The following is a 22,342-nucleotide window of genomic DNA, read 5'->3' on the forward strand; positions in this document are numbered from 1 at the left end:
TAAAACAAATGGCCAGAGGCTAAGGAAAACCTATTTTTTTTATTTTTTTTTTTTTAGCCAAACATTAGACCATGTTGTTAGTTCTGTGTTTTTATGGGCTTCTGTCATCTCACTAACACATACTTTGTCCTAGTATAAAAACATAGAGCTTGCAGATAGTAAAATGTTCACTGATTTTTAAGAGCTTACACCCCTCCCACCCCCAAAATCCAAACCAATAACTGAGCAACTAAGACACTTTCTATTAAAGTCCAACAAACAATTCCATAACTTCACATGCCTGAAATCCTGCACTTCAGGACTTCAGCATTACTAACCCACCTCCACTCCATGCTTGCTTGGAAAGGCAACTATGTTGAACTTCTAGGGCAGAGGCTTTGAGATTCATGCATTTCTCTTAGTCTAAATTCACTATTCAAGATGATGCTGACCTCGCACCATCTACCAGATGAAGCTGAAATCTTCTTGATCTCCTCTCTTTGTCTTCTGAACTTGCTCAGTTTCTGCTGGCAGGAAAATTTTTTCCTAATCTTTTATTTTCAAGAAGTTCTACATGTACTCTAAAATAGATAATTCATCATTATCTTAGCTATCTTCTTTGGCTTTCGTTCCTATGGGAACAGTTTATATTTCACATAAATTTCAATATCTTTGAGTAAAACTGTGATAAGGAAAGCACTTAGAGTGTGTGCATTTCAATACATTTGTCCAGGACAAAAGAACTTCTCTACTTAGGATCATAAAATGTCTTGGGTGCTCAGTACTGACCAAGGTCCTAATTTCTACTTTTCAAAAAGATGGATACAATGTTTCTTTTCTCCCCCAGTCACCTGGGATTTGACTCGACTGCCATGACTTTTCAAATGTGATGGAGAGCACCTATCTATATCCACTGTGTTAGACATTATTGAAGAGCCTCCAGACAAGTTTTCAGTATGTGAACAGTGAGAGCAACTGAATCCTTATCACCTCTGCAATTTACACAACTACCTAATCAAAACTTAAGGAACAAAAACAAATTTCAGCCTCCGAAGATTTTGACTTTCGAAGTCTGAACTTTAGGGTTTCCCATATTGCAGTCTTAGAGCAACTTTACCTTTCCTGCATTTAGAAATGTTACAGCTTTCCCACTTATTTTATCACAGCACCTGTGCGTGCTCCTGCTGGAAGTCAACCTTCCTTCCTTCCTTCCTGTCCCACATTTGCTCTATAAACTGAGAATGCAGCAGCCTGGAAGAAGTGCTGAAAAGATGGTGACCATTTTGTGTTTTCAGATTTAGCATTCTACTAAAGAAACTAAAAATATGACTTTGTCTACGCAAAATATCCTTTAAATGCGAAATAATTTTAGAACAAAGTCAATTAATAACCTATAAGTGACTGAAAAGGATGGAAAGCAACAGTGTAGAACCTGTTCCATCAACAGCTATGTCCTGAGGATGGAGTGTAATTTTCTGCATTCATTCCATTTGCCAGGAATATATATTACCAGTATGTGTCAGAAAATTGTAACACTGTAATTCAGACAGATAACCAAGAAAAATGAGGATCAACTGGCAACCAAGAGCAATGAGAGGCAGAATTCAAATATTTCTACTTTATATATTTTAAAGTCAGAACAGAGATGCCTATTTATAAGAAAAATGAAAAAAAAATCTAAAAGTCATTATTAATGAAAATGAAACTATTTGTCTAGAATAAAAGAATATAAATTCTAAGTAAATTTGAACATTACCATGAATCAGACTGAACTTTGCCCTGAAAGTGGACAGTGTTTCAAAAATTGTGATTAAAAAGGGAGAATGTACGAAAGAAGAGGAACGCATTTAATTTCATGTAATGCCTGTCTTTTCACTCTTTAGATCTCACACATTGTATTACGTATGGAAGTGAGAGCATGCATCTGATCTCCAATGAACCATATGCTTTATGGAGAGTGCAGGTTCCTTTCTCTCTATATATAAATAAACAAAACCAGAAAATAGAAAAGCCACAGTCATAAATTTTCATATAACAATCTCTGACACCTTAACAGTGAAATATAACATGTTTCAGAATAGTTTCAACTACTTAGGTTTATTTTCCTGCATCCAAAATGTGAACTTTGTGTTCTTTCCAGTGCCCAAACAGTATTTAGGAAGCTCTTCTTCACTTTCACCATCTCCATGATCCTGGAAGTTCCAAGTCACAAAAATTAAAGCAAAAATGGGAACTTCAATCTGGTTATTTTTAAATATCAATATTAATATTTTTAAGCTTTCTTTTTAAAGCTTATATAGACATTTTTATTGTCAGTCATAACAGCAAGTATGAGCACTGATGCTTCATCTCAAAGTCTCAAAGTTTCACAGTAATTTTAATGCAAAACCTCCAGGCTTCTTAACTGTCAAAGGATACAGTTATATGAGCTGCATCTAATACTCCACTGATATGTGTCACTCTCTTTCAGCACACAGCAGTTTTGCTTGTGTAAACTCTCAAGGACAAAAAGCCCAACTTAGGATCAGTAGTAATTTGCCAATACCCCAAAAGATTTTTCAGTACAAACATGAAATGAATTTGTGCCTTTTCTAATTATACCACAAATGTATTTGCTTTTGTGTTTGTTTTTTTTTAAGAAAAGAAAGCAACACCAACAAGTGATGAAAAAGATTTAAAAATCAAAATATGAACCTAGAAGAAACCCACAATGCCACTTGACACCAACAGACTTTCAATTTCAACAAAGTAATACTTTTTTTGGAGAGTTATGACAAAACTTGATTATCACAGTTTGACTGCACTCAAAAGAAGCTGAAACAGAAGAATACAGAAGAAAAAGCCTGTTTATGCTGCAGATGTATAAAAGAGTTTTATCAAGGTAACCATCAAAGAAGCAAAACATTCAAGAAATAAAATTGGTGAATTAAGCCAAAATAACCATAAGAATGGATAAACCCCTAAACCAGAAGTAACTGGTAGACACGTTGCAATTATCCAATTCTATTTTCCCCAGGATTTGAATAGTGAAAGTTTTAAGGAAAAGCCAAAGTATAACCTCTTAAAAACAATGAAGATGTTTCTTGGTTGTAATGACTTCAGAGCTGCAGTTGATGCATGCCCAGAAAGAAGAAGCCCTTCAATTCATCTGCTTCTATAGAGAGTGGGGCATTGTACTGAAGAGAACACAGAAAAATATCAGTATCCTAGGGGATACCTGCATTTGTTTAACAGTGGCAGTTTTAAGATTTCTCTATGATTTTGACCCATACATTGCAACTCACTCTATTCTAAAATCACAAAAATCACCTCTCAGCCCTAATTTCTCTCTCCCCTCTCTGTCTCATAATATTTTCAACTCCTCTCATTTAATTTATGTTTGGTTTCTTTTTAGCACTAGGTTTAAAAGTTCATCAGTTTTCATCACATTCTGTCATTTAGAAATCAAAATAGATTTTACACAAACCTGTTCTTGAGGGGCCACTAAGCATAAAATGTCCAGGGATTGGTATCACTTACTATTTTGCTGTCATCACTAAAGGAAAAATCAAGCCCCCATATGGTCTGTCCCTGACTAGTGCAAATCAGAAAGGAATGCTGATTCCTTGAAAGCTAGCTATTATTCAGGCACAATCCTCGTCATGCTAACAACTTCCAAAACAGCACCATAAAATTGTAGATTAAATCTGTACTCATGCCCTCCAATTTTGTTTTATTGCTGGTCCTGCACAGCCACCACTGCTCACTGCATCACGTCTGCAAGTTTTGTGAGAGTTTAAAGGGCATTTCAGAACACTTGTCTCAGTTCAGACACTTGTCTTGCAGTCATATTACAGACACCAGGCTTGCAGGAAGAAGAGCATCTTAACAGATACATGCATCCACTCATGGCAGTAACGACACAAAAAGTGACAACACACCTACCTGAAGAAAAACACTCAACAACAATAACAAAAAGTCTCCAACCAAACAAGACCCACGCTGAAACCATTTTTAGCAAAGGTATCAGGGAATGTCAGCACATCAAGCCCAGCAGCTGGAATCCTGAGCTAAATGGCCTTCTCCACTTGCTTGATTATACATTTGAGAATGAAGAAAAAAATGCCCAGAATTTCATAACTCTTAATTAAAAAAAAAAATCACAAAAAAATCCCTTAATGGCAGTAACTTTCACACCATTTTCAGAAAGGCTCAAATTGAGATCATAGCATGTTCCTTGTTAGGGCAGCAGCAATTTCCCATGGTTTGAAAAAAAAATTCCCATGCTTTAAAGTCTGTTGTAGGTTCACTGAGTTATAGACTACTTTTCAGGTTAGCTAATCAGTCCTAACTTCTCATTAGTTTACTTCCACTGAAACAATTCTCATGGTGGCAGAGAATTTAAAAATGTTGTTTTCTAATCACCAAAGACACAAGTTTCTGCCCACTAGAGCAGATGTCAGAAACAGACACAAAAAGCTTCCCTTTCTTCCTGAAGAGGGATAAATTCTTCTTTAAAGACTTGTTATTCCATGCTTTTATTCAGGGAACTGTAATATATGAGATTGATTTGCTCTTCAAAATATTTCAATAGGGCTTCAGAATGGAGCACATTTCTACAGCTGTTGTAGATGTTGGGGGCACTGGCAGTAGTGATGGGTAGGTGATAACAAAAGCATATGTAGGATTCTGATTTGTTTTCCTGTAGAATGTTTTTATTAGCAAATGAAGATTACCAACAATTAGATGCATCTCAGATTACTAATTTGCTGAAGCTCTAATGAAAATATAGGGGTTACAGCCCACCCAGAGCTCAGACTTGCCAGTAGCTGCCTTGAAGACAATAAGCAAGATGAGGGACTAGAAGCTGCATGAGCTTAGGAAAAAAACACAGGCTCTGAGCCAGCACACCCAGTGGGCTGCTATCACAGCTCTCAGGCTTTCCAGGGAGAACCAAAGTGTTCAGCATCTTTAGAGACCTATTTTAAAACAGAATAGTGTTTTATTGTGCTCAATTTCACAATTAAGAAAGCTATGTGCCAGAAAAATGTACTGCTTTTTGGCACTTTAAGATGACACAGGGGAGAAGGTATCAGCTCATACTGTCAAAACCAAAATGATACCATTATTTAAAATCATTTTCTGGTACAACACTGACAAAACCCCTACCTCACATTGTTCAGTCCCTAAAATCAACCCAATTTTGAGTATTCTTTTCTTCTTGTCTCCAAAAAATTGTTGACTCTGTGCTCAGCAGACCTTTTGCAATGGGTTTAATGTTACTGTCCTTCCATCTGTCTCTGGAAGTCAAGATGGTAAGAAACAAGGTATCTGTTTCTGTATATTTAGAGGATACATAGTAGAAAAATGTCCACATTATGAAACTCTGGGGTCCTAAAAAATTCAAGATCAAGAAGTAATGATTCTAGAAGATTTTTGCCTTGAGTCAAAACCACTTGAATGTTTTTGTGACACTGAAGCCAAGGGAAATAAGAAAGATTAGTAAAGTTATTGTGTTAACCAAAGAAGTAGCAAGATTTGCCAAAATAAACACCATTGTGTGTACATCACTATACACAGTGAGGCTGTTAAAAGTCTATGCATTTTCCCATATAAATGAGTGCCACTAAACAAGAGAAAAAAAAGAACCCATCTCAAATAAGAAGCAAGTTCTCCAACTATTCTTTAAATTTTGTTAAGTTTCATACAGGAAAACCAAGTACTTGGCACATTTCAGCAGCAGTAAAAATGGTAACAGTTCCTTGTGAGAAGACAGAATTCACTGTGGAAATGACTTGGGAAATAATTTTATTTTTTTTTTTGACTGTATCTTCCTAGTTCAGAAAACACAAAAGATTTAGAGTTGAAAGAGACAGCTTTTAGTGAAACAAAACTATGTATCTTTCTCATCTGATAGATATGATGCAGTCTATACTAAGAAAGACTGAAGGCATAGAGAAAGGCAAACTAAATGAAACTCCACTATACTCACAGCTAAGACTTAGTCTTTCAGAAACAGCAGGGTATCTGACACTTCTATAGCTCCATCTTCTCTGTATTCTCAGATCACATAAGCAATAAGATTCTCTGAACTATTTTTCTACAGACTGAACAAGCCCTCAGTCTCTCTTCATATGTCATGTTCTCCTGACTCTTGGTGCCCTCCCCTGGGCTAACTCCTCTATGTCCATATTGTGCTGAGTGCACAAAACTGGGCATAGCAGTCCAGATGTGGTCCTACAAGTGCTGAATAAAAGGGAAGGATCACTTTCCAGTAGCTGCTGTGAAGACCCTCACTAATGCTGTCCAAGGGCATGTTGTGCACCACGACCCCAGAGCCTTTTCTGCAGAGCTGCTTCCCAACAGCTGGCACCAAGCCTGCCTTGTGGCTGGGATTACCACAAACCGGAGGAAAGAGCTTTTGTTCTTGATGAACTTCATTAGGTTTTTGTGAGCCCATTTCTCCAGCTGGTCCAGGTCTCTCTGACAGCAGCCCTGCCTCCCCAGTTTGGGTCACTTCTGCCCGGTGTCGGCTGCAGAACAGCTGAGCGTGCCCTCCACCTCCATCAAGCAGATAGTCAAAGAAGACATTGGATGGTCTTGGTCCCAGCACCAATTCCTGACAGATCCAGTACCTTCTGGCTGCAAGCTTGGTTTCACAACCTTGTTTTTTGAAGTCCAGCCTATTTTCTGTCCATTTTACAGTGTCTTTATCCATCCTGTGCCCCACCAATTTTGGGGGATATGGAGGAAGTCACAAAGGGTGTCAAAGACCATTAAAATGAAGGTATATAAGAACTACTGCCTTTCTTTTGCCAGACACCTCATCATGGCAAAAATGATTTGCATATGGGAAGGGTTTTTTTCTAGTCCCGTTCATCTTGCTGTCCTTCAGGTGTTTACACATGATTTGCTCCATCCAACAGAGTTCTCAGGGACTGAGGCAAGGCTGGCTGGAGTACAGTTACCCTGCTTCTTGAGCCTCCTTCTTGTCATTCTTGACAATCAAGTTCCACTAATATATAAAATCCAAGTGATTTAAATGATGCCTGACTATGTCTTCCTCTGCTGGGGATACTGCATCATGCTCAGGGACTTGGGAGGCCTGAGAACAAGCCTTGGAAGTGAAAACCACAGTATAAAAGGTACTTCAGCTTTTCTCATGATCCTTGTCACTACGTCAAATGTTCCAGCAAGCAATAGGGCCATGCTTACTTAGCATTTATTTTACTCCTGATGCACTTTAAGAAACCTTTTCTATCCTGCACTTCCCTGAGCTGGAGCTTGCTCAACTTCATTCCTATAGACAATACAGACAATTCCAAATAGACAATGCCTCTGTATCCCTCCCAAGTAGTCTGTCTCTGCTATATTTTAAGACTTTTTTTTTGCATTTGAGCTGAGTCAGGAGCTCCACGTCAATTCATACTCATCTTCCATAAAGCCTGTCTTCTGAGAATGGAGAGAACAGTTCTTGTGCTCAGAGGATGCTGTCCTTGCAGATTAGATAGCTCTCCTGGGCTCCTTTGCCCTTCAAGGATCCACAGGATCCTGCCAAGCACGTCCTTAAACAAACATCTCCCCTCAGGACACTACTGATCATCTGTATCAAGAAATTGTCTTTAATCAGTTTCAGAAATCTGGATTGCTTGTGTTCAGCCTTATTGGCCTTCCAGTAGTTACTGCTGAGGTTAAAGTCACCCAAAAATACCAGTGCCTGGGACAATGAGGCTTTTTCCACCAGCCCTAAGATTGCTTCATCTGCCTTCCTTTGTTGGTGGGAAGGTCTAGAGCAGACACCTACTACATCACGTGTCTTTGTCTGAACTTTGATCTCTGTCCACAAGCTCTCCACTTGTTTGCCACTTCACCCAGGGTTCTGTCCACTCAAACACACCTTTGTATAGAGCCTAAAGGGAGAGCATCTCATACTGACACCCTGTTAGCACCTTAAGGTACATCTGCCTTGTATATACAACTGTGTTCGATGTTAAGAAGAAAGGGATGAGTGGGCCAGACATGCTGAACTTCCTTAAGTTTGTCCTTTCTTTGGTGAAAGAATTCTGAAGTTATGACTTGCCGTACCTTTTCAAATATACCTGAACCATAGTAATTCTAGGGAAGGAACAAGATCTTCTCATTAGGGAAGAAGGGGAATGCAAGTGTAGGCAAATGAACAAGTTTCCACAAACCTGACTTCAGCGCGGTTGGAATATAATTAAAATGTTTTTATTCAATTATTAATCATAATATAGAACCACTATTAATGCTACACATTAGAATTCAAAATCTTTAATGTGGACTGCTTATCTAATGATCTCTTACACCGATTATAGACAGACACAGATTTTCTATGTGTGTCTTTAAACTTAAATTAATTAACAAACAAAATTGCCAATTTATCTTTCATGATGGAATGTACATATCAATGATGCAATACTTGATCTAAAATCTACATAATTCAAGACTTTGTACGCTTTTAACTCCCTCCACATTTCTCAGATTTTGTTTCAGTGTATTTAATTTATTATTTAGACTGCACAGGATGCAATGTCTATATGTTAACATTGATACAGAATTACAGAATATCCAGAGTTAGAAGGGATACACAAAGATCATCGAGTCAAACATCTGGCCCTCTGCAGGACTCCCCAAGAGCCACAGCATTTGCCTAAGAGTATTTTCCAAATGCTTCTTGAACTCTGTCAGGGTGGTGCTGTGACCACTTCCCTGCAGAGCCTGTTCCAGAGCTCAACCATCCTCAGGAAGAAGAACCTCTTCCTAATTCCAACCAAAACCTCCCCTGACACAACATCAGGCCATTTGTGGAGTCCTGTCCCTGATCACCACAGAGCAGAGATCAGTGCCTGCCCCTCCTCCTCACAAGGAAGTTGTAGACTCCAATGAGGTCCCCCCTCAGTCTCCTCCAGACCAAGTAACTACACTCACTCCTCGTATGCCTTTCCCTCTAGGCCCTTCACCATATGTACATAATGTTACATACATATTTTAAAAAAACAAAACAACAAATATATAATATTACTATATAAACTTTCAAAATGCACAGTTTCAAATATGTCACTAAAAAAGCATAAACTTTATCATTAAAGAATTTCCCTGTATTTTTACAAATTTTTTTCTGTTAAAACGTACCCTAGGACACAGATGTGTACAATTGTACCTTCAAACAAGAAAATAGTGCACTTTAATCGTGCAGTGCTCGGTGTCTCACAAGTAACTACCTGCCATTAGGTACCATAATGCCCAAGTCTTGTTCTATGCTAGTCTAGTAATTATGCTGTGGAGTCATTCAAACCACAGACTACTTGACACCCTGCTTTAAAATATCCTGAGGTTTTAGCTGGTATTTGCCACTTATTTGCAATGGCATGATAATTATTAGTTTAGTAAGTGCCTATAGCAAAGCTTGTTAAAAAAAGAATGTTTCACATCTTGACTTAATAACATCTTACAGGTTAATTTTACTAGGATTTACAAGTTTTGCTGGAAATCTCCATTCTTTAGACCATCTACATGCAAAGAAAAATAATAGAAAAAAAGAACTCTGTAACACTTCTAACACCTCTCAACATGTATTAAAAAAAAACCCTACCAAACCCCAAAAGACCTGAACCCCAAACTCTGAAGTCTTTTGTTTACCACACATTTCTTCAAGCTAAAAATTTCTGACATTGTGAGTTAATTCATCTGAGCCAGACTTTGATGTATAACTTGATTTCTTCAAGCTAGAGATGAAGCACCAATTGCTTACCTGACTCACACGCAAATGTCTTTGATGTCTCATCATGAAAGATAATTGCCACTGCATGCTTCTTTGTCTCTCGAGGCAATCTGGTTATGTTTTTGATATTGTGCAGCTCAGTTACCTTAAAATGAAGAAAAGTTATTTTAGACCAGTGTATAAGTAGTACAAATAAAAATACTGACCTTAACTGCTCAATTTTTATTATAAACTGTTTTTCTCCCTGCCCTAGTTTCAGCCATGACAGGGTTAATCTTTTACAGTAGGCAGGACAGGTGTGTGGCAAGGCCCAGATGTTATTCCATTCCACCTCACTCACTGCTAGGGGCGGGAGTAAGGAACTCTCTCTTCTTTCAGTGGGGAGAAAGCATGGTGGGAAGAGCCAGATATTGTTGCAGGCTTTCCCATGTAAACTGTTTCTTTGTGTTATACCTTATGCTGTTTATACTGCTGCTGTTACTGTTTTCTTGTCTCATTGCTGTTTCTAGTAAATCATTCTTATCTTAACCCATGACTTTCAGTTTTTGTGCCTCCAGTTCTCAACTCCATCCCAACAGAGGGGGAAGGGGGGAGCGAGTGAGCAGCGCTGTGGTTTTGAGTCCCTGTGGAAGAACTAAACTGAGGAGTACCATTCCTAAACCCCTAGGGTTATTTATATTTATAAGCTTTGTAATTGATAAATAAACCACATAAATAGGTAGAGTCTTAAGTTACAAAACTTAACCCTAATAGCTCTATTTCTTTAATAAATTTCCACAAAACTCTGTTTCTTTAATAAAGTCCTATGTGGACACAGTTTAAAATTACACCAACTAAGCCTTGGGATTTTGTATAATCTATTTTTCAATTTCTATACTCATACAACTTGGATCAGTTTCAGAATCTGCATCAAATATAAAACCTAATGGTGCAAGAACAGATTTTCATTAGTTAAGAGAGGTAACTCAACTAATATGACAAATAGTATCACTACATTTGTAAGGATAGATCCTCTTGTGTCTTTAAAATGTATCTGGCATTCTCAAAAGAACTCAAACTTGTATTTTATTTTCTAAATATTTGAAAATCTTACCAACAATAAAATACTCTTGCAGCAAACTTACAATACAAAAAATTCAATCTATCTCTGTTTTCTTTTGATGCAAATATATAACTACAATTAACAAAAATAGAAGAAAAATATGTTATTCCAACCAGAGCTGGTGGCCCAGCTTATATTAAACTGATTAACACTTCATATTATAAACTATTCTTCTCAGTTTCTTGGAAGTCTGGGCAAACTTTATCAGTTTAGAATTAGTTTTTTTCAGGCAGGATATTTGCCTCAGGGAGAATTTATTTCTAGAAAAATGTCATCCATATGAGTTTGGACATCTATGACTACAGAAAAAATGGACTGCATGTAGGTGGGCTTTTTTTGTTTGCTTCAGTTTGTAATTGTTATGCTCCTAGTGTACAGTTCCAGCATTCCCTTCTACATGCTGAAAATAATGTTTTTAAAGCAGAAGAGATTTTATATGGTGCAGTAAAAAAATGGAACATGTTGGGGCAAAGACATTTCTATAAAATATTGAAAGCAGATGAGCAGTGAGAGGCATCAAGCCAACAAAAGAAACTGAGACAAAGCATGAAATGGAATGTGTGATGTGCTGAAGAACTTGTGACCAGAAATGAAGACTGCTCTAGAGTCTGTCTTGACAGCCTTCAGCAAAACTCACTCCAGTTTGTCAATAGCTTTGTTGTAACAGGTGGGCCAAAAATGGATGTGGCACTATAAATATGGTCTAACGTGTGCTAAACTGAGGAGAATAATCATTCTCTGTAGTGACTGGCCATGGTTCTGTCCATACAGCCCATGGAGCTTTGAGGCACCAAGATCCAGGGCCCTACCTGCAGGCCTGTTCCCAGCTTGCCAATCCTAAACCTGTGCCATCTCAGGGGCTCTTCTATCCCCAGGCTGGCACCTGGGTTTTGCCCTTATTCAGTTTAACAAAGTCCATGTCAGCCCATTCATCCAGCCTGTTCAGGTTGCTGACACAGTAGCCTGACTACCAAAAGCATATCAACTGATCCTTCCCAATTTGCTCTCTGCACAGTTGGTGAAGCTCCCTTAATTTCTCCAGGTCCCTGATAACAATATAGGGAGAGGTCCCAGTATGGACTGCAGCAGTTCCACACTTGCTACAGACTTCCAAGTAGGTTATAACCCATTAACCACATAATAACCCATTAACCACAACTTTCTGGGTCTGACTAGCTGACCAGATTTACATCATCTAGGCATCCACCTGCATAAATAATAATGTCCCAACTTCAATTTGAGACTATCATGGGAAAAATGTGGAAAGCCTTGCTAAAGCTCTTCTCATCACATATCATAGACGGCGATCGTACTGGTCAGGCATGATTTACCCTTGGTAAATCCATGCTCTCTTTCCCAAATACTGTCTTTTCCTTCACATTTCTGTAAATACATTTTAATATGATTCACTCCGCAGTTCTTTCTATAGGCTGAAGATTGCCAGAAGTTCTCCAGGTTGACATTTGGTTCACTGCCAGAATTCTCGGTATTCTCCAGGTTGACCTTTTTGCCTTTTTTTTTGGACACAGGTGCAACATTTGCCTCACCATTTGGTTCCTAATCCCTTATAATTTCAACTTTTGTCATGCATTTTCAGGGTTTTGTAAGAATCCCTATATTTCACTAATTTTTGGCTTGGGGAAAAGAGAAGGGCTGAATACCACAAATATCCCTGTCCCATTAAAGAAGTTACTGAAGTATCTATTGATTTTCCTTGATCTATGCATGGTAAATGAACTAATGTGTGAGAGGGCTCTTATGACCCACCCAAAGCACTAATCTCAAGGAAATACCCTAAAAGGGGAACAAAAGCATTAGTAGGCAGAGGAGAGAGCAGACTCTAGAATTCAAAACCTGAGGGAACAATAACAAATCCATAAGTCACTACTGAATTTTGAAGACACAGAAGGCTGTAAAGTCAGAGACAAGGTACAGGTCTACTAGTCTTGCTAAAAAGGAAGATATAAGAGCAAAATATTTAAGAGGATTTGGGACACAAAGAAATTCAGGTTATTATTAAAGAGAATTAAAAATATAGCTGGCAGTCCAATAAGAAAGGGAAAACACTATTAGGAGGAAAAAACTCCAGTGATTCTTACACAAGCAATTGATACAGAAAGTGACATTTTCACATGTGTGTGCATGTATGGCAGTGCACACCATGCAGAAAAAGTTGCCTTAAATCTTGCTGTACTTAAAAGGGAAATTTTCTCTTTCTGGAATGGTAGAAAAGAAAACAGAATTGCTTTGAAAAGTGACAACAAGGCATATTAAGCCTTTCTCTAGTCTCTGTCATATGGTCGAGATTGATTCTTTATTCTTAATTTGAGTGTTACAGACTACTGAAAGATCCTTCAATGCTTATAATAATGATAATAGAGCCAAAACCATTACATTCTTGGCATTAAAACTACAAAAAATTGATAGTAATTTTTGTTTGAAACATAAATACAGACATATATGAGCACACGCACATGGCCAACTGTAAAGATGATTTTCTGAGTCATCTTATTAATCAGTACATAAATACTGCCTTCTTTAATATTGTCACATATGCAACATCCATCACACACTTAGGAATATTGTCAGCACAAAATGTACATACAACAGAATTTTATTTTATTTGTTGGTGGGAATTTAATGTCTGAAAGAGACAATGAAAGCACTGACAAATTCTTATGAGCTGCTTTTTGGTACCCATATGGGAGATTAAGTTGAACAACCTGCAAGGCAAATGAAGAAAAATAGTCTCCACAGAGGAAAAAAGGGTATTTGTTTCAAACACATTTTGATTTTCCTTTGTCTCTGGAACCATAGGACCTCCTTAGCACAAAACTTCTTATAACTCCAATGCAACAAAGTTACATGAATTGCCTCTTCCAAACTCCTTGACTTGTACCTTCTTTCTTTAAGACAAAATTTTTTTGAGCCATTTGTAGTCTCACACAGAAATCATATCCCTCAATATCCCATAGTAGTTTCAAATAGGTCTATTTTTTATGGACACCTTTCCATAAGAAAAATGGACCTATTAGAAACTACTATGAGATATTGTGAGACACTTATTTCCTTGTCAAATACTTTAGTGGTTTAATGGATGGTTTACTGGGTGGTTTTAGTGGTTTAACGGGTGGCCAAAGCATTTCTGCCAGTTATGCTTTTTTTTTTTTTTTTCCCCAAAAAATCCTATCTTTCTCATTAGAATGCTTTTCCTTACAAGAACTGAAGGAAATAACTTTAGGTATAACATTTTGAGGACTTAGGAAATTTATCAGTTTTAGGAAGTATAATTTTACTGGGCAAATTAACAGAAAAAGGAATGAGAACACTTCAGGAACACAAATTTACACCAACAACTAGAAAAGCCATATCATCAAACAAGCCCCTCAGTATTTCTATTGGTTATGTAATTTTCAATATCAAATAGAGATGACTATTTGCTTCAATTTCAATTTTGTTTTCAAATTGTACTGTATGCTTCCCTCCACAATCAGAGTAGAAAGGTAGAGGCAAAACTGTGAAAGTCTATCGTTCCATTGATAGAGAATTAAATTAATGAAATTCTGAATTCTGGATTCTATCCCAATTAAGCATGAGTCATTTCTCTACTTGCTGAACATGTGCAATTAAAAAATAAGCACCTGAGAGTAAATGATCTTGTATGAAGGCAAAAATGAACTTTGCCTTGGCAACCAGATTGCTTTATCTCAGGGATTTTTAAAACTGTGGCTTAAATTGTATCTATGACTTTTTAAAAACCCACAAAAATAAATAAGCATTTTTAAAAGGGGAAAAGGTATAAAAGCTACTGAAAAGGTAAAAAAGAAAACTTATAAAAATCATACTACGAAATAATTTAAAACATAATTTTCCAGATTTTAAGAAGGTTTTAAAAGACTTATATAATCAAAAAAATAAAAAAGTCTCTGTTTTTTATGAGTAGTACATTAGGTAAATCTAATTTTTTAAGCAAGGAACATTATACCAAAATTTGCTCCCTGTGGTATTATAATGGACTTGTTGACAAAATTCAGTCTAAAATATTGAAAATATTCTTGTTCTTCATAACAAAGTATCAGTATAAAACAACCTAGACCATTGATAACCTTGTATCAGTAAGAAAAACATAAAAAATGAAAAAAAAAAATTGTGCCATTTTTATTCTTTAATTTCTTCCAATAGGTGAAACAAATCCTTTTTTATTAAGCTATTCTGTAGTATACAACTTTCCACTACCATCAGCATGTTAACTTAGACTTTCTTTCCTGTACTAGACATTGGTGCAGTTCTTTAGTTCCATTCTCCATATGTTGTTCAGTGTGGTATGTGCTAGGGACTCTCAGCACCTGGACCATTTCTCAGTTCTCCTACTCCTCATCAATAATTCCTGTTTCATATGTCCATCACTCAGCAGCCCACACGCACATTTCCTAGTTTGTTTTTTTCTATGTATTCAGTTTCTTGTTTTGTTTTGGTTTTTTGTATCAGTCTTTAAAAACACTTTTGCTTTTTCTCTAGAAAGACAATTTAACAGATTGATGAAAAGATGTGGAAGAGTTACTAAGCTTTCATGTTACCAAAATTTGCCAAGGTTTCTTTCTTTCTTTTAGATTTTTTTTTCTTCATATATTATACAGGTTTTTTTCTTTCTTGCTGGAGGGACGATGGAGCTTGACATAGCTATATCAGAGACATCTAAGTCCTTTACTTCTTATTAATATTTGATAAAAGGACACAGCCTTGAAGGGCTGCTAGGCAGGATAACTTCTAGGATTGGTTAAAACATCATCTAACTCCTGCAAAATTATAATAAGCAAGGCTTGCATCAGGGTCTTAAGACTACACATCAGTGTTGGTTACTGTAACTTGGCTCCTCTCACAGTCAGGAATTTGGTTCACCTCAAAGATTCCTTGTAAGCACAGATGAAAAGAAATGCACTTGATCTAGAAACAAATTTTTTTGGATGTTTGTTCACCAAAATGTAACAGATACATCAAGCACTGAATAAGAAAGCTAAAGATCCTATAATGAGTTTTCTGACACTATTGATCATATGTCTTGATCACTCATGAATCACACCTAAATATTGCTTCAAGTAATGCAAGTAACACACTTCCTCTCATCCTCATTGTTCTCCTTTATCTTGATCCGGAGATAAGCCCAAAACTTTAACTTTTTTTGTGTTGGTGTAACATCTCATCTGAATGAACACATTAAGAGCTCCCACTTGCTTCCTTTAGTAAATGGTACATAGGAATAATAATGTCCATAATTATCAACACCTTGTAAATACTGTCCAGCCACATCTGGGTGGATGAATCAACAAAAGATAAATTAATAAAATATAGAGCAGTGCATCAACCTTAAAAACAAGACAAGAAAGTGAGAAGCACTCCTCTGAAGGAACCAACAGTTAACAAATCTCATGCTGTATGGTCAAAAAGGCAAGAAGATCAGAGGAAATACTTAGCTTATGCCCTCACTTTGGAAAAAAAAAAAATCTTCATTCCCTTGAAGTCTTATGATAATAATTTTTAACCTGAGAGGTTCCCAGAGACTTTCTGCATAAAGATCCTAAATTTGACACTAATAGCAAATTCTTTCAATTCCCTACTCCCTACCAGAATGCTCAAGCATTGTCAGATGCCAGGGGACTGAGTTACAAGAAATACTTAGTGATTGGTCTGTACTAGTTTTAGTGAATGTCTGTGCCAAGAGACTTGGAAACCATCCGAGAAACATCCTGATAGATTTCAGAAGTCTAACTCCACTTGTCTCTAGCTACACCAACAGTAATTTAATTTCAGTAAAGTCATGCTGCAGATTTCTAGTAAATAATTCAAGTGCAGGAAAACTACTAATATAAGAAAGCTTCTGGTGGCAGGTAGCCATAGCCTAAATCCAATCAGGATACACAGGTATAGGCTGATGATTAAGGGAATTATTTAGGCTTGTTATATGGAAAATAAAATAGCTGAACAGCACACCCAGGCTTTGAAGTGGTCAGTTACCTCTGTCTAGCCAGAAAAGATTTGGTAATAGATTTCTAGTAACAAACTTCTGATCTTTCTAAAAAAAACACTTTAGCCCTTGCCTGTCTATCAACCTAAGGTCTTCTTTTTGAAAGAGCATTTGTTACATAGGTAAATAAAAGGAAATAATGACAAGATCACAATTTCATTATACTAGCAAAATATTTTATATTATTAAACTGTTACTGTCAGTTAAAACAACTATCCTGAAAGATATTTTTATGTTTTGTTATCATTTCAGTATCTTAGTTATATTCTTACATGTGAAAAGCTATTAAATTCCAAAAGACAATTTAAACAAAGGCTCATATTAACTGAGATACATTGCTTATTAACAGTAATTGTAATTTTCCCATTTTCTGACTACTTTATTTGGAAATGTATTTATTTCTTTCAAACAGGAAGGGTTTTAGGAACAATTCAATACAGTTTCCCTTTAATCTACAACATTTCACTATTGACATACACTGGACACTTTGTTTCTTGTACTGTTCTGGTTTCATGCAGCTGAAGATCTGAGACTTCCTTTTGTATGACATGGAAATGTAATGACTATACATATATTATACATTGTGGGGTCTGGTGCTCAAACTGTACATTTAAATAGATGAGATAACTAGTCCACAATTACAGGAATATTACTTCCAAATCACTTATTATGTTTGCACTGCTACAAAAATTACAATTCCATGGTAAATAATAAAAGAGGTTCAAAAGAGATGAAAGCCACAAAAGTAATGAAAAAATCTAAAGTGCCCCATTCTGGGTTATATCTTATTTGAATTTTTCCAAACATGTGGCTTCCATATGAAACTGGGAGGAAAATGATTCTGCAATTCCATCTACTGAATGTTATTTCCACTGTGCAGAGTCCTGGAAATTGCCTGGGCAGAGGAAAAGGTCTGAATTTACATAAATGGGTTTCTGTTTTGCATTGCACACTACCTTCCTGTCATTTAAGTTCTAACTAGAAAAAATAGAAGCAGAAGAGAGAGCTATAAAATGCAATCATTTATCCTCTTATTTCTTAATAATGGCCCACATACGACCATCTGTTGTGTAATACCACGCAAGCAGTAATGTGACAGCACAAAAGCCAACACAGGGGCAAGGAGCAGGGATTCCAGTGAGTGATGCTCAGACAGTAAAAAAACACCCCAAAACAGAAACAGCATGGCAACAATAAGAAAGTGATATAAAAATCAAGGGCCATGTCAACTATCACAGTCATAAAAGGGAAAAGGAGGTGCCAATATGCTGCTTCCAGTCTGCAAAAGGAGAACAGGAGATGTTGACTCATTACATATCAAAGGACAGCAGAGAATATCTCAAAGCACCTGAGCACCTGCCTCCAGCTCAACTTTCAGTCATACTATCTGCAGCTAGCAGTGGCTCCTTCAACATTGCTAAATCCAACGGCTACAGAGTAGAAGTTTTCTTACAGCTTTGGATGGATCTGGGTGTGATTTGGGATCTTAAAAGGCAGAGTGCTGCCTGAAAAGCATAAAGACCTTTGGGACTGGGGAAATGGCTGCATTAATGGAAGCACAGGCCATAAATCAAGGGAAGTGTCTTTTTTTTTCTTTTTTTTTTTTTTTTTTTTTACTCAGCATTCATTAGATCACATCTATAATTCTTTGCTCAGTTTTGGGACTCCAGTGAAACTGATATGACAAAGTGAGTTCAGCAGAGGTTCCCCAGGACAGCCAGAGCTGCACCACTTGCCCTGTGGTGGGGAGAGGTTGAAGGCAGTAGCTGCTCCATCCTGTAGCAGGGATGGAGGGCATCACACTGCAGGGCATCACACTGCAGTTCCCCCAGTGCCAGCAGGGAGGTTATCAAGGAGATGGAGCCAGGGTCTCACAGCTGTGCCTGGGGGTAGGAAGATGGACAATGGGCATAAAGTGAGACAAGGCGTTCAGGCTGCAGATGAGAAGCAGTGTTTCCACCATGAAGACAGTCCAGCAGTGGGACAGGCAGCTCTGGGAGACTCTGAAATCTCCACCCTTGGAGACTCAACTGGACATCACCCTGTACAAACATGTTTCCTCAGACCTTGGACCTCAGAGGTAGCTCTGCCATGAGCAGGACAAGAGAACCCTTTCATATCAAATAACTTAAGTCTAAGAAAGGGATGCTAACAGACCTGCAAGGATATTTGGACCCTTGTGGGTTCTGGCAAACCCTTATGGGATGAGGCCATTGAGAGTGTTTAAGATGAACCACATTTCCATGACATCAGTATATATTGCACAAAACCAGCAATAGGACAAGGAGATGCAAGAGACTGGAGAACAGGACTTGTGGTTAAAATGTACTAAGAGGCGGAAAAAAGGGAAAAAACTCTATTTCATGAAAGAATAGCAAATCTTAAAACTACAAGAGGAGCATATAAGGGAGAAATCCCAAGATGACAGGAGTGAAAGAATGGATCATAAAAGAGAAAAAACAATTCAGAAAGAGAACAGAAGAGTTTTCCCCATCTCTGCATGTGGATTTACCCTTGGAATATGAGTTGTTATGGTAACAGCACTCTCCAGGACTTTTGCCAAGGAGTGGCATATCAACCTCCACATTGTGCCTCTAGGGCAGGTCTCCAGCTGCTCTTTCAGAGGAGCAAGTGTTTAAGAAACTTCTACCAAGTAAATGTTCATTCCTCTAAATACTAAAAACCACGGCTATAACAACACTAAGGATCTTGTCTGTTAACTGAAAAAGTACATCATAAAAATAAAAAAAAACAAAACCAGGCAGAATTAATGAATATATTTTAAATCAATCAGGCTAAGAATAAGGCAACAATATCAGAGCTAAAAAGAAAGCTTTGATGGGAAGAAATATGAGTAGATCTGATAGTAGAAGGATAATGAATAATTCCTTCTTATCCTCCAGATAAAATTGAGATTTAAAAAAATGAATAAGTTTGAATTTTTCAGCATTTTTAGAAAACCTAGATGACATTATGCAAATTTAGACTGAGTACAAAATAACATACTGATTTGAATTTCTCAAAATTTAAATAAACTGAAGAGAAATAAATATTATTACTATTTACAACTATAGTGAGTTTATGGCTGGCCAAATGCCAGTACACTCACAAAAATCATCTACTCATCTTCCTCTGCTATAATTGGAGCAGAGGAGGGGAAAAATCCAGTTAAAATAAAGCTCGTGGAGTTGAGATTAGGATTAGGAGAAGGGCAAAAAAGGCTCAAAATTTTAAAGGGTATAAAGAAAACTTCTCTCCATTCTTTAAGTCTTTACTGTTTCTAAGTATTAGAACATCTGACTTTTATATGGGTTACAGCCTGGGTACCCAGTTTCATGGTGTACTATAACTGATCACTTACAGCATAAGCAGTTACAAACTCCAATTTAGTTTCAATGAAATCTAAAAAAAATTAAGGATGCAAAACAATCTTTCCCCAACTAGCTTTTGTTATGCCACTTTAAGTGCTAAATTGGCTGACAGTGTTGGTAAATCAAACCTACCAGGGCAGAGCAGGCATATTAAAGTCATATCAGCTGCCTTTTCTAGGCAAAGATGTAGGGATTTTTCCAAGCCAAGTTACTTTCTCTCAAGCCGTGCTGCTGTAATACTGTCAGGATTGAGCTGCTGCCTAACCCATAAAATCAACTAGCTCACTGGGATTATTCTGGTTCTGGCTGGTAGCCTGGTGTTTGAAAGCAATAGTTAAAATCTGATCAGTTAATGTGTACATGGACCTATTCCCTTAACAAATATTTTAATTAGGATTTTTAAATACATACTGAAAAAAATGCACTCACTCTTCATGGGGTATTTGTACAGACAGTCATTTGCAGAACAAAAATCCCAGTTCTCCTCAATCCCATTTCCTTGCTATCCTAAAGATCCTTTGAAATATGTTTTCCAATCTAACCTTTCCTTTTAAAGAGCAATCTGAATACCAGACTACTGTGTATGCATTGAAATAAAAGTAAAAGTGAGTGTTAACAAAATTTAAACTAATGCCTTAATACTAAAACAATACAAATTTTCTAATTTGCAACCTAGATTCAAACCTGAAAAATAACATCATGCTAGAGAGAGATGGCAGAGGGGGTAGATGATTCACAACTAAAATAAAATAAGTTTCACTATTATCCTTTCAAATTTCAGCTGCAATTAAAAAAAATGCTTTCAATATCAAACTTCCTGCTAGTTAGTAGGCATACAAACCATATTTATGCAATATTTCACTATGAACATTAGATCATTAGATGAGTGTTAATACGCTGAGGTGACTAAAATACACTGGACAGTAAGAAACTGTTTCCAGTTTCCAGAGTTTTCACTTTTAACATTTCCAAAATACATAGTTATGTCCAGATCTGTTCTATTTTTGACCCAAAGGTATTGGTTAATTAAAAGGAATATGCTACTGGTCTTTGAGTCGAAAGAAAAGGAGAAACATATTTTTCCAAAACTTCCTTTAAATTTTCCTCTCAGTTTACTTAAATCAGCTGACTTGCATTAGTTTCTAAAATTATCTTGTTAGATCAGCTCGATTAAAAATAAGTGCTTATTAACATAGACTAAATTTGAAAACAAATCACTTACATGCAGTAATCACTTGAATGCAGTAAGTGATGTGTATATATAATTCTTCCTGCTAAACTGCAAGTTAAAACCCTAACCCTAAAATCTCTCACTGCATTGACAAACTGGGTCAGGAGTGTTAGAGGATCAAAGTAACATTAGGTTTTCAATGCACATAAATTATTCTGCCTGTATCCCTGCTGTACATAACGCCAGTGTCCAAGCCCCAGGTGTAATTCCTCTTCCTATCTGTTTCAATCTGTGAAAGCTTTTAATTTCAGCTGTAGCTCCCTTTAGCCAGATCTTGAAACAATGGGGAAGACCGGGGTCAGAAGCAGGTGAGAAAGGCTGGCTTACCTCTAACATAACATTCACAGGAGAAAAAAGTCACAGTTGAAGCAAACACACGATGAAGATTTTAAGGACCTCTCAGATGCCAAGTATCTGCTGAACTATCAAGAGGTATACTCAGAAAAAAACTAAATTACATTAGCCAGGAAAAGAGAAGAGACAGCTTTGTCTTTGAATTCCTCATTCTTCTCGTGCCAAATGGGAGGAATATGCACACAAATGCAGCACTCGGGGGCTTGGACACACTGCTGGTCATGGACAACAGCAGATGACTCAAGCCCATGTACATCTACAAGCACAACCACAGACATATCCACTAGCTGACAGTTTCTGGTTTGAATTGTTTTTAGAAAATATTAATACTTACACACCCACCACAAAAGTAGTATTATTTAGAAAAAAACTTTCCACTCTGTTGATTTTTAAGGGCTATAAATATGCCTCAGTGTCTTTAAAAATAACTTCCATCCCAATCCAACAATGACAAAATTGGCATTTTGGTGCTGATCTTAAATGTAAACATATATATTATAGGCATTTTAGGTATTCTTGAAGAAGTATTAACAGCACCAGTGTACCTATGAGATCCCTGGAT

The 22,342-nt window shown here is 37.0% G+C and overlaps 1 protein-coding gene across 1 annotated transcript in view; it reads right to left on the minus strand.

Moving 5' to 3' along the window:
- DOK6 (docking protein 6) overlaps window positions 1–22,342 on the minus strand; it is a 249,295-nt gene that overhangs the window by 122,599 nt on the left and 104,354 nt on the right. Inside the window, exon 3 of the mRNA XM_015619506.3 lies at window positions 9,731–9,845. Within this exon, the coding sequence (XP_015474992.1) occupies window positions 9,731–9,845 (115 nt within the window). The remainder of the gene's footprint in view (window positions 1–9,730; window positions 9,846–22,342) is intronic.

Source organism: Parus major, chromosome 2, assembly GCF_001522545.3.
Source record: "Parus major isolate Abel chromosome 2, Parus_major1.1, whole genome shotgun sequence".
In the NCBI taxonomy this organism is placed as follows: Eukaryota; Metazoa; Chordata; class Aves; order Passeriformes; family Paridae; genus Parus; species Parus major.